The sequence below is a fragment of the Sceloporus undulatus genome, chromosome 6 (genome assembly GCF_019175285.1).
Source record: "Sceloporus undulatus isolate JIND9_A2432 ecotype Alabama chromosome 6, SceUnd_v1.1, whole genome shotgun sequence".
In the NCBI taxonomy this organism is placed as follows: Eukaryota; Metazoa; Chordata; class Lepidosauria; order Squamata; family Phrynosomatidae; genus Sceloporus; species Sceloporus undulatus.
In genome coordinates this window covers 83,926,526-83,936,880 of record NC_056527.1, presented here as the reverse complement: position 1 = coordinate 83,936,880, position 10,355 = coordinate 83,926,526, and the positions used below count along the sequence as shown (strand labels likewise).

At 43.5% G+C, this 10,355-nt stretch overlaps 2 protein-coding genes across 2 annotated transcripts in view; one reads left to right on the top strand and one right to left on the bottom strand.

The window, feature by feature from the left end:
• The window catches only part of NMT1 (N-myristoyltransferase 1), a 35,264-nt gene extending 31,756 nt beyond the window's left edge, over window positions 1-3,508 (bottom strand). Inside the window, exon 1 of the mRNA XM_042475972.1 lies at window positions 3,376-3,508. Within this exon, the coding sequence (XP_042331906.1) occupies window positions 3,376-3,482 (107 nt within the window). The 5' untranslated portion in view covers window positions 3,483-3,508. The remainder of the gene's footprint in view (window positions 1-3,375) is intronic.
• A 4,226-nt stretch (window positions 3,509-7,734) lies between these two features.
• Window positions 7,735-10,355, top strand: part of DCAKD (dephospho-CoA kinase domain containing) — a 9,779-nt gene continuing 7,158 nt past the window's right edge. Inside the window, exon 1 of the mRNA XM_042477223.1 lies at window positions 7,735-7,869. The gene's annotated coding sequence lies outside the window, so the exon portion shown is untranslated. The remainder of the gene's footprint in view (window positions 7,870-10,355) is intronic.

The window sequence follows — 10,355 nt, the reverse complement described above, 5'->3', positions numbered from 1 at the left end:
CAAATCGGGAAAGTCCCGCCCCCAGGCGGGATATGGGAAGCCTACATCTCCAGGACTCCCTATCCTCCACTGCTCTGCCTAGGTCCTGCAAATTCATACCCATGTTCTTTTTAACACAGTCCATCCATCTAGCATGTGACCTTCCTCTCTTTCGACAGCCCTCAACTCAGCTTCTCATGAGCGGACAAGTATGATAGCCTCAGTTTAGTCATCTTGGCTTCCAAGAAGATTTCTGGCTTGATCTGTCTAGGACCCACTTGTTTGTCTTTCTGGCTGTTCATGGTTATCCTCAGCACGTTTCTCCAGCATTGTTTTTTCCTATCTTCTTTCTTAACTGTCCAGCTCTCCCATCTATACATGGTAATAGTGAATACAATGGTTTGAATTATTCTAACTTTAGTGTTCAGTTGTATATCTTTACTCTTTAGGATCTTTTTTCATCACTGCCACCTCCATTCTTAAGTCTTTTTCCAATTTCTTGACTGCAGTCCCCATTCTGGTCAATGTTTGATCCCGGGTATGAGAACTAAGAGATCCCAGGTATGAGAATGATTTCAATGTCCTCAATGCCTAGACTGAATTTGTGTAGATCCTCTCTGGTCATTACACTCATCCCTCCATATTTTCAGATTTGATTATTCACGGATTTGATTAGTATGTTTTCTCTAGGAATATCTAGGTCCTCCAGTGCAACTCTATGGTCAACTTTAACTAAAAGATGTACTGAAAGACCTAGAGATTCCTAGAGAGAATACTCTACTAGGCATTTGTCGCTCCTCCACTGCAGTTCTATGGTCAGTGTCTGTTGGATGTTGGCTACTGAGTTGCCCTGAAGGACCTAGAGATCCCTAGAGAGGTGTCCTCTCAAGTAAAAGCATGGTGTTTTTGTTATTTGTGTTTTTTCCATATTCACAGGGGTCTTGTGACCCTAACCCTTGCGAATATGGAGGGACAAGTGTATTTTTGTTTTCTTTATGTTTAGCAGTAAGCCTGTCTTTGCACTTTCTTCCTTGATCTTCCTTAGTAGTTGTTGTAGGTCTGTGATGTTTTCTGATACTAGTATGGTGTCATCCACATATCTTAAGCATTATTCAGATGGTGAAAATAATCCTGTTAGAATGTGGGTTGAATCTTTGTTGTTCACATGGATTTCGAATGCGCCTGAATAAGTTTTTTGGGATGGGGAAGGCTACCAAAAACCCCCACTTAGCCTGGGATACTCAATCTTGGGTTTTCCCCGAGTTTTCCTAAAAGATTTGCATTATCAGCTGTGTGAATAACCAATGCAAATAGACCTGGGATAAACCGGGATAAAACTGCACACCTTGAACTTGTTTCGAATACAACAGCAGCATTGACTCCATCTTTATTCAAGTGCTGGCATATGTGAGTAACACAACTTGCAGAACTGCGGGTCTGATTAAAAAAAAACAGTGTGAACAGCAAAACCAGAATATGTGGGTGAGATTATTTGGATAGTCATGCTAAAAACAACATCTGAATAACTCCTTAGATGGCTGATAGTCCTTACTCCTACCTTTACTCCTCCTTTCTCTGAGTCTAAACCTGCTCTTCATATGATATGTTCTGCATATAAGTTGAACAGACAGGGTGAAAGGATGGAACATTTTGACTGATCACTTTGTCAATTGGGAACTAGTCATTATTTCACACAAGGCCAAACACACACACACACACACAAATGCAAGCAAACAGTCTAGGCAAGGGCAAAAGGACATTGTCCTTTTCCAGGACATAGAATCACAGAATCTATGGAGTTTATCACACTGGGGACAATCCCGCAATTGCACTAATGGTTTTCACATGACGTTGAGAGGGAACGTGATTACAGCGCCATTATCCTGCAAATAACCAGACAAGAAACAGGAGCAAATCATTCACGGGATGTTTACTGCCTGGTTATGGCCTGGTTATTCATGGGATAATGGCTCTTGTGTTACATCTCATTTCAATTGCGTTTTAATGTCAATGGCACGATTTTCACAGGTTAATCACGGTTTAAACTCCACATTTCCCCCTGTGTGATAAACTCCATAGAGTTGGAAGGGCCTCAAGAGCCATCCAGTCCAATCCCATTCTGCCATGCAGGAACTCACAGTCAAAGCATCCCCACCAGATGGCCATCCAGCCTCTGCTTAAAGACCTCCAAGGAAGGAGAATCCACCATCCTCCATTGAGGGAGTGTGTTCCACTGTCGAACAGCCCTTACTGTCAGGAAATTCCTTCTAATGTTGAGGTGGAATCTCTTTTGCTGTAGCTTGCATCCATTGCTCTGGGTCCTGTTCTCTGGAGCAGCAGACAACAAGCTTGCTCCCTCCTCAACATTGACACCCCTTCAAACACTTAAACAGGGCTATCTTATCACCTCTTAACTTTCTCTTCTCAGGCCGAACATGACCAGCTCCCTAAGTCTCCCCTAAAGCATAGTTTCCAGACCCTTCACCATTTTGGTCACCCTCCTCTGGACACGCTCCAGCTTATGTCCTACATTTCACTCACACACACACCATGCTCCATTGTGAGTATGTCCAAGAAGCATGGATTTATAGTTATATGAGTGTTGTCAGCCTTTTAAAATTTGTGACACCCTATGTTTTTCTTGAACGTCCTACATTTTGTGGTGCCTGGCCCTCCTTTGTGATTATTAGGATGTCTAGTCACCCTCCTCTGAGCATACACAGAATGCCCTTCCTATACAGGCAGCCTATATGCCTCTATGGCCCAAAACACACTGCAGGAATAATCCAGTTTGAGACCGCTTTAACAACCTTGGCTCAGGGCTAGGGAATCCTGGGAATCGTAGCTTATTTTGGCACCTGAGCTCTTTAACTGTATCACAAAACTACAGTTCCCAGGATTCCCTAGCACTGAGCCACGGTTGTTAAAGTGGTCTCAAACTGGATTATTCCTGCAGTGTGTTTGTATCACTGTCTCAAAACCAGTGGTCCCTAAACTGTGCCCTTTAAGAGATTTTGGACTTCAGCTCCCAGAATCCCAGACTATTGTCCAACATGGCTGAGGCTTCTGGGAGATGGAGTCCAACAAAAATCCCTTAAAGGGCACAGTTTGGGGACCACTGCTCTAAACCCCTTGAGAAGTGAGCTTTTTCCTAGTCACACCGCTTTCGGCAATGGGTGGCTAGTCATTGGCTCCCCCTTTCGGACTGACAAGACGAGGAGCCAATCATAACGCAGCCCTCGTTTCCTTCGCCCAATCAAGCGCCACGGAGTGAGAGTAGGCGGGGCTAAGCTTACTTTCCTCCTCGCCCCCTTTTTCAGTCGCTCTGAGGGCGGCTCCCCGCCGGCTCCAAAAGGGAGCAGAGGCTTAACCCAGCCGGGCTCTGGGTGCTCTTACCCTCGGTTGTAATTGTGCTCCTCCTCGTTCTCGCAGTCGCTGCAGTGCTGGTGGTCGTTCTCCTCCCCTGACGGCCGCCTCACTGCTGTCTCACTGTCGTCCGCCATCTTGGCAAAGGGAACCTTGTGCGCTGTCGCGCATGCGCAGTGTCCAAAACCCGGTCCGCCATTGGGCGGGCGGGCGCAAAGCACGCTGGGAGTTGTAGTTCTCCTTGGGCTGTCAAAGCAGGCTCTTCCTGGAGGTTGTAGGCTTGCCATTGGCATCCTCTGAGGCTGAGAGGGTGTGACTTGCCCACACTTGAGCACCAAACGCAGTGTTCAAACACGAATCAAGAAACATGAGAGACACTGTAGACTGGGGCTGCATCCACACTGGAGAAATAACCCCGTTTGGCACCGCTTTGAGTGAGAGGTGATCACACACAATTTCAGGCAATGGCAAGCTACTTTCGTGCAATGGGGAGTCAGTTCAAACACAATTCGGATTCACATAAATTAGCTGAACTAGCGTTCTGGCCCCGCTTTCTTTCATTCGCAATTAAGAGAAATTCCTCCCGTGTGCTCATAAATTCCATAGTAGGATAATGATGAATCCTATTATTGCAACCTTCCAGGCATGATTGTTGTTTTGATTGATCCAGGCAAAGATATTGTATTACAGCCCTTTCACGCTACACAATTACAACATTATGGAGTTTATCACACGGGAGGAATGTCTCTTAATTTCGAATGAAAAGAAAGTGGGGCCAGAACGCATTTATGTGAATTCTCTAGTTCAGCGAATTTAAGTGAATTCGAATTGCATTCGAACTGATTCCCCATTGCTTGAAAATAGCTTGCCATTGCCCAAAACTGCATGTGGTAGTCTATCACGCAATAACATAAAACCCCACGATTGCGTTCAGATTCCCATTGGATTATACTTCCAATTTCCCTTGTCTGATAAACTCCTATGATACCACAGCTGTGGGCCTGTCCTATGAAATCCTGGGACTGTCGACCAAATTTTGAGTTGTCAACCAAAGGTCTCTGGGGCCTCACCAATCTACCAATAGGATTTTGCCATGGTAGTTAAAGTGGATTCATCGTGCTATAATTGTGTAGTGCAGTGGCTCTCAATTGGTGGGGTGTGAGATTGGTCAAGGAGGTTGTGAGACTTGGAGGCCAGATCCCTCTTCTTCCTCTCTTCCTAAACCTTTTCTGTCCTGGAGGTGAAGAGAAACAAGGCAAAGTGGGCGCTTGGAGTCTCTCTGCCTGAAGAGGAGAGCTATTTCCTTATAAAATGTTAAAATATTAATTTACATGAATGTCTGATCCAAAATATCCACACTAAAGAAACAAAACATTTTATTCACATACTGTGTACTGTATATGAATACATATACATGTATACATACATGCGCATACACACACATATACATGTGGGCAACATCCACACACAGATGTAAAGGGGCTCACAAGGATAACATGTTTAAGAACAATTAGTGTAATATGAAAGAGCCCTTACTCTTTATTTTGGGTTTGGCATAGAATCCTTTATTCTATCTGGGTTTAAGTCCCATTTAAAGAAGCGAGTCTTACTTAAGCGCAGGGATAAGCGAGTCTTACTTATGCGCACTTCTGACAAAGAGCTGGCCAGCAAATTTTAGTTAACAGTTGTGTTCAATTAATATAATTGCTTTAAGTAAGGAACACACACAAGTCTAAACTCGTTCCTAGTGATTTTAAAGTAATAGCAAAGTGGAAGATGCTTCTGGGCATTTGTATGATGCAACACAAAAAATAAACACTGTCAGTTCGATTCTATAGTTCTGTGCAGTATCTTAACCAGTGAGATCAATCCAAGGCATGCTTATGGCTAATTGGAAATTGTAGATTCTGTGTAGACCATTCTCACCCGTCTGGGATTTAAATGTAAGGTTTCTCGATGAGAGGATGTACCTTCTGGTATATTTAACTAGTCGAAAGCATTTGTCAACAGAGTGATGAGAATTAAGAGCGCCACAAAGAGGAACAGTTTCTGGTATTCAGTTTGAGTGCATAGTAAATTTTATTATGAAGTTTGCTAGGCTAGGGTCTATGCAACTGTCAATACTTCTAAACTGATTATAGAACAACATAAGCATAATCCATCCTGACCGTGCATTCCTATACATTTACTTGGAAGTAAATTCCACTGTGCTCAATTGGATTTACTCCCAGGCATATGTGTGCGGGATTACTACCGGATTTGCTGCATTGCTTGAAGAAAAGCAACCCAGCACTACTCCTGGTTTGAGGCACACAGAGGCCAGCCTAGTCTGCACATCTTGAAGGAGAAAGAAGGAGAAAATGTTGCTAAAAAGGCCCTACCTCTGCACATTCCTCTGTTATGGCTTCCTCCAACCTCAGGCATAGCAAAAATTGGCTTCCTTTTTTATGCACTTCCCTCTCAGCCTCTCCATACATTTTGTTTTTGGTTCAGCAGGTATATCCTCCCTAGAGACCAGAGAGAAGAGAGGAGGCAGAGAGCATAAGAGCTCAGGGTTAAGGAGGAGGACAATAGGATGCTATAAATGTGTACACTAAACAAAGTATTTTAGTGTATTTACGCTAAATTCTGGGAACTGTAGTTTGATGTTGCCATCTCTATCAGAGAGCTCTGGTGCCACAATAAATGGCTAGTTACATCAAGGAGGTTATTGCTGGATCATAGTTTATGTGGTGGATTATTATTATTATTGTTGTTATTATTATTGCACACACACGGTTCTCCCAACTACAACTGAGTCTGCATTCACACTGCACAAATAGCCCAGTTTAACACCACTTTAACTGCCAATGATCAATGCTATGGAATTCTGGGAATGTAGTTTTGTGAGACCCTTAGCCTTCTTTAGCCTAGAATTCCCTGGCCCTGAGCCATGGCAGTTAATGTGGTGTCAAACTGGACTAAGACTGCCAGGTCTAGTGGGTATTTAAATTGATGGTGCAGAGAAGGTGAGGAGCAAAGTCTAGACTGCCTGAAGGGGCAATGTCCATTAATTTTGCATGAGTTTGAGAGCAGATTACTCAGTGCAAATTCTGCCTTTCCACTCTAAAGAGATATGTCACACCACTTTAACTACCATGGCTCAAAGCTATGGAATTCTGGGAACCGTAGTTCATTGTAGCACCAGAGCTCTCCGACAGAGAAAGCTAAATGTCACCCAAAACCACAGTTCCCATTATTTCAAAGCACTGAGCCATGGCAGTTAAAGTGGTGTCAAACCGCATTATTTTTCCAGTGTGGATGCAGCCTTAGGTCCAAAACACACTGCAGAAATAAATAATTCAGTTTGAGACCATTTTAACTGCCCTGGCTCAGTGCTAGAGTGAATCCTGGGAATTGTAGTTTTACTAGTGACCCTAGTTTAAAATGAACTAGGTAAGGTGAGCAGAGGCCTTCACCGCAGTAGAGGGCAAGGTACCATAAAATGTAGGATGTTCCACAAAAATGTAGGGCATTGCCAAATAAAAGCTAAAAACGTTAATATAAATTAATGTTGCTTAGTCATGCTCTAAATGGAGGACATTTTGCAATTCTTCCTGGACAGAGGGTTGAAATGTACGGCATGTCCCGGAAAAGGAGGACATCTAGACAGCATACACACTGCAGAAATAATCTGGGTTGACACCACTTTAGCTGCAAGGGCTAAATCCTATGGAATTCTGGGAATTGTAGTTTATTGTGGCTCCAGAGCTCTCTGATAGAGAAGGCTAAATGTTACACAAGACTACAGTTCCCAGGATTCCATAGCAGTTAACGCGGTCTCAAACTGGATTATTTCTGCATCGTGTTTTGGACCAAAATATCAATGGGCATGGAGTTAACGGGGGTGGGTGTGGGTGTCCACATTGCAGAAATAATCCAGTTTGAGACCGCTTTAACTGCCCTGGCTCAGTGCTAGGGAATCCTGGAAACTGTAGTTTGGTGAGACATTTAGCCTTCTCTGTCAGAGAGAGCTCTGGTGCCACAACAAATTACAATACCCAGGATTCTATAGCATTCACCCAGGGCAGTTAAAGCGGTCTCATACTGGATTATGTGTGCAGTGTGTTTTGGACCTAAGGCTGCATCCACACTGGAGAAATAATCCAGTTTGACACCACTTTAACTGCCCTGGCTCAGTGCTATGGAATTCTGGGAACTGTGATTTTGTGTGACATTCAGCCTTCTCTGTCAGAGAGAGCTCTGGTGCCACAGCAAACTCCAATTCCCAGGTTTCTATAGCATTCAGCCAGGGCAGTTTAAGCGGTCTCAAACTGGGTTATTTCTGCAGTGTGTTTTGGACCTTGCTCCCGCCTCTCTGCCTGAGGCGTCTTGGCTTCACCGATGGAGGGGCAGAGTCCAGCGTAGCTCGCTCTGATTGGATGGTTTCGCCAGCGTGAGCTTTCTAAGCCAATAGGAAGCCAGAAAAGTTAAGCCTGGGTGAAGCCAACCAGAGGGACGACAGTCAGGCGCTGGAAGGAGCAGGTAAGTGAGTCTGGGGAAGCTTTGCCATTTCTGAGAGCTGTGCAAGACTTTTTGTTGTTGAGTTTGACTCAATCCAAGGCCTTAGTTTCGGAGAGTGATGCTGAAGAGCTCCTGAGCATGTGCAGAATGTCATAGAACTAACCACCCCCTTCTTGTCTAGTATTTCTGGGACTAGACATGAAGGGGTGCTTGTGAAAGGCTTACTCCTCCAGGGCTGCATCCACATTGCAAAAATAATCAATCTTCTTGACATCACTTTTAACTGCCATGGCTCAGTGCTATGGGATTCTGGGAATTGTAGTGTATTGTGGCACCAGAGCAATCTGACAGAGAAGGATAAATGTCTCATAAAACTACAAATCCCACAATTCCATAGCATTGAATCTGGGGGAGAAAAAAATACTTACACAATCATTTGAAACCTAAAAGACCATGCTCATTTATAATTATAACTGAAATCCAGAATACACTGCAGAAATAATCCAGTTTGAGACCGCTTTAACTGCTCTGGCTCAGTGCTTGGGAATCCTGGGAACTATAGTTTGAATATACAAATGTATGTAAAAATGTAGAATATTCTACAAATGTAAAATATACAATGTATTGTATGTTGGACTGATTTTTAGATGTTAGCTGCCTTGATTGTATAAATAAAATTATTATTATTATTATTATAGTTTGTTGTGGCATCAACTGACAGAGAAGGCTGAATGTTCTGCAAAAGTACATTTCCCAGGATTCCCTAGCATTGAGCCAAGGCAGTTAAAGCGGTCTCAAATTGGATTATTTCTGCGGTGTGTTTTCAATCTCAGATCATAAAATGCTTGCTCCAGGAATCATGATTACAGCATTTAAGGAGTTAGGATTTCATGCCATCCCCTATAACTGCCCTGATTAATCCCCTGTCATCCCAGTTTCTCAGCTGTTCTTAAAATGCTCCAGTTTCTCTCAGTTCCCTCTTTTCTCCTCAGTTTACTTTGGTTGCTCCAAACCATGTTTCAAAGTCCAAAATTAGTTTGCACTTCTTTAGCAGAGAGGAGAGGAAAGCAAGGGGTCAGATCTTGTCCTTCCCATTAGACAAAAGCAAAAGCAAACTTCCGCAGTCACTCCTAGATTGTACATTCTTCATCATTATTAACTTTTGCCACCTTGGCCATATTCTCATGTTGCTTGGCCATGTGTGTCCTGGATTTTGTCTGTGAAATGTGGCCAGTGTGAATTGTTGCCAGGAGCCGGAATGGCATAGTGGTTTGAGTGTTGGACAATGGCTCTGGAGACCAGAGTTCGAGTCCTAGTTCAGCCATGAAAGCTAGTGGATAACCTTGGGCAAGTCACACTCTCTCAGCCTCAGGGGAAGACAATGGCAAACCTCCTCTGAACAGATCTTGCCAAAAAAGCCCCATGTTAGGGTTGCCATAAATCAGATGTGACTTGAAGGTACACAACAACACATGAGTTGTTGCCAGTTTGTCCCCAGTATCCCCATTTCCCAGAGTGTTGGTTCACTAAGAGCAGGGGTGGGAAGCATAGTTCCTGACATTATATCTGTTTCATTTCCAGAGGGGGAAAGTGGCTCTAGGCTTTTCAAATCATATCAGGGCCTCATTCTCACTTATAGACAAATCAGTGTGCGATCCGAATCGATGGATCGATTCCACATGGTTCCCACTACGTTTGCCCCAATCATATTTTCTGTCATTTTCTGGCATGAAAACAACCCACTTGTGGTTCACATTCACAAATGAATCAATTCAAAATGATTCATCTCTAGCCGGCCAAAGGGCACATTTGAACCGATCCCAATCCACTTGTGGTTCACACTTGCGTTGAATCGATTCGGTGAAAAAGATGTGGAAAAAATTGGCATCAAAAAGACGCGGGATAAATGAGACTTGGTTAGTACTGCATTCATTTCTGGCCTCCTCATTTTAGTAAGGATATAGACAAGTTGCAGCAGGTTCAGAGAAGAACAACCACAATGATGTGAGGTGTGGAAAACAGAACATATGAAGAAACGTTGAGGGAGTTGGGCACATTCATCCTGGTAAAGAGAAGACTGAGGAGTGACAGGATTGCACTCTATAAATATCTACAAGTCTGTCACAGAGTGAAGGGTGCGAGCTTCTTCTCTCTTGCGTCAAAGGGAAGGACCAGGTCTATTGGTTTTGAATTACATGAGGTAAATTTTAACCAAACATTAGAAGGAACCTCTTGATGGCAGAAGCATTTCAGCGATGGAACCAATTACCTAGAGAGGTGGTTAGGCCTTTTTCTCTGAGGCTGCATTCGCACTCCAGAAATAATCCAGTTTGACACCACTTTAACTACCATTGCTTAGTGCTATGGTAGTGTGGCAATTGTAGTTTGTTGTGGCACCAGAGCTCTCTGGAATAGAAGACTAGAAGTCTCACAAAACTACAATTCCCAGAATTTCATAGCATTGAGCTATGTCAGTTAAAGTGGAGTCCAACTGGATTATTTCCCTT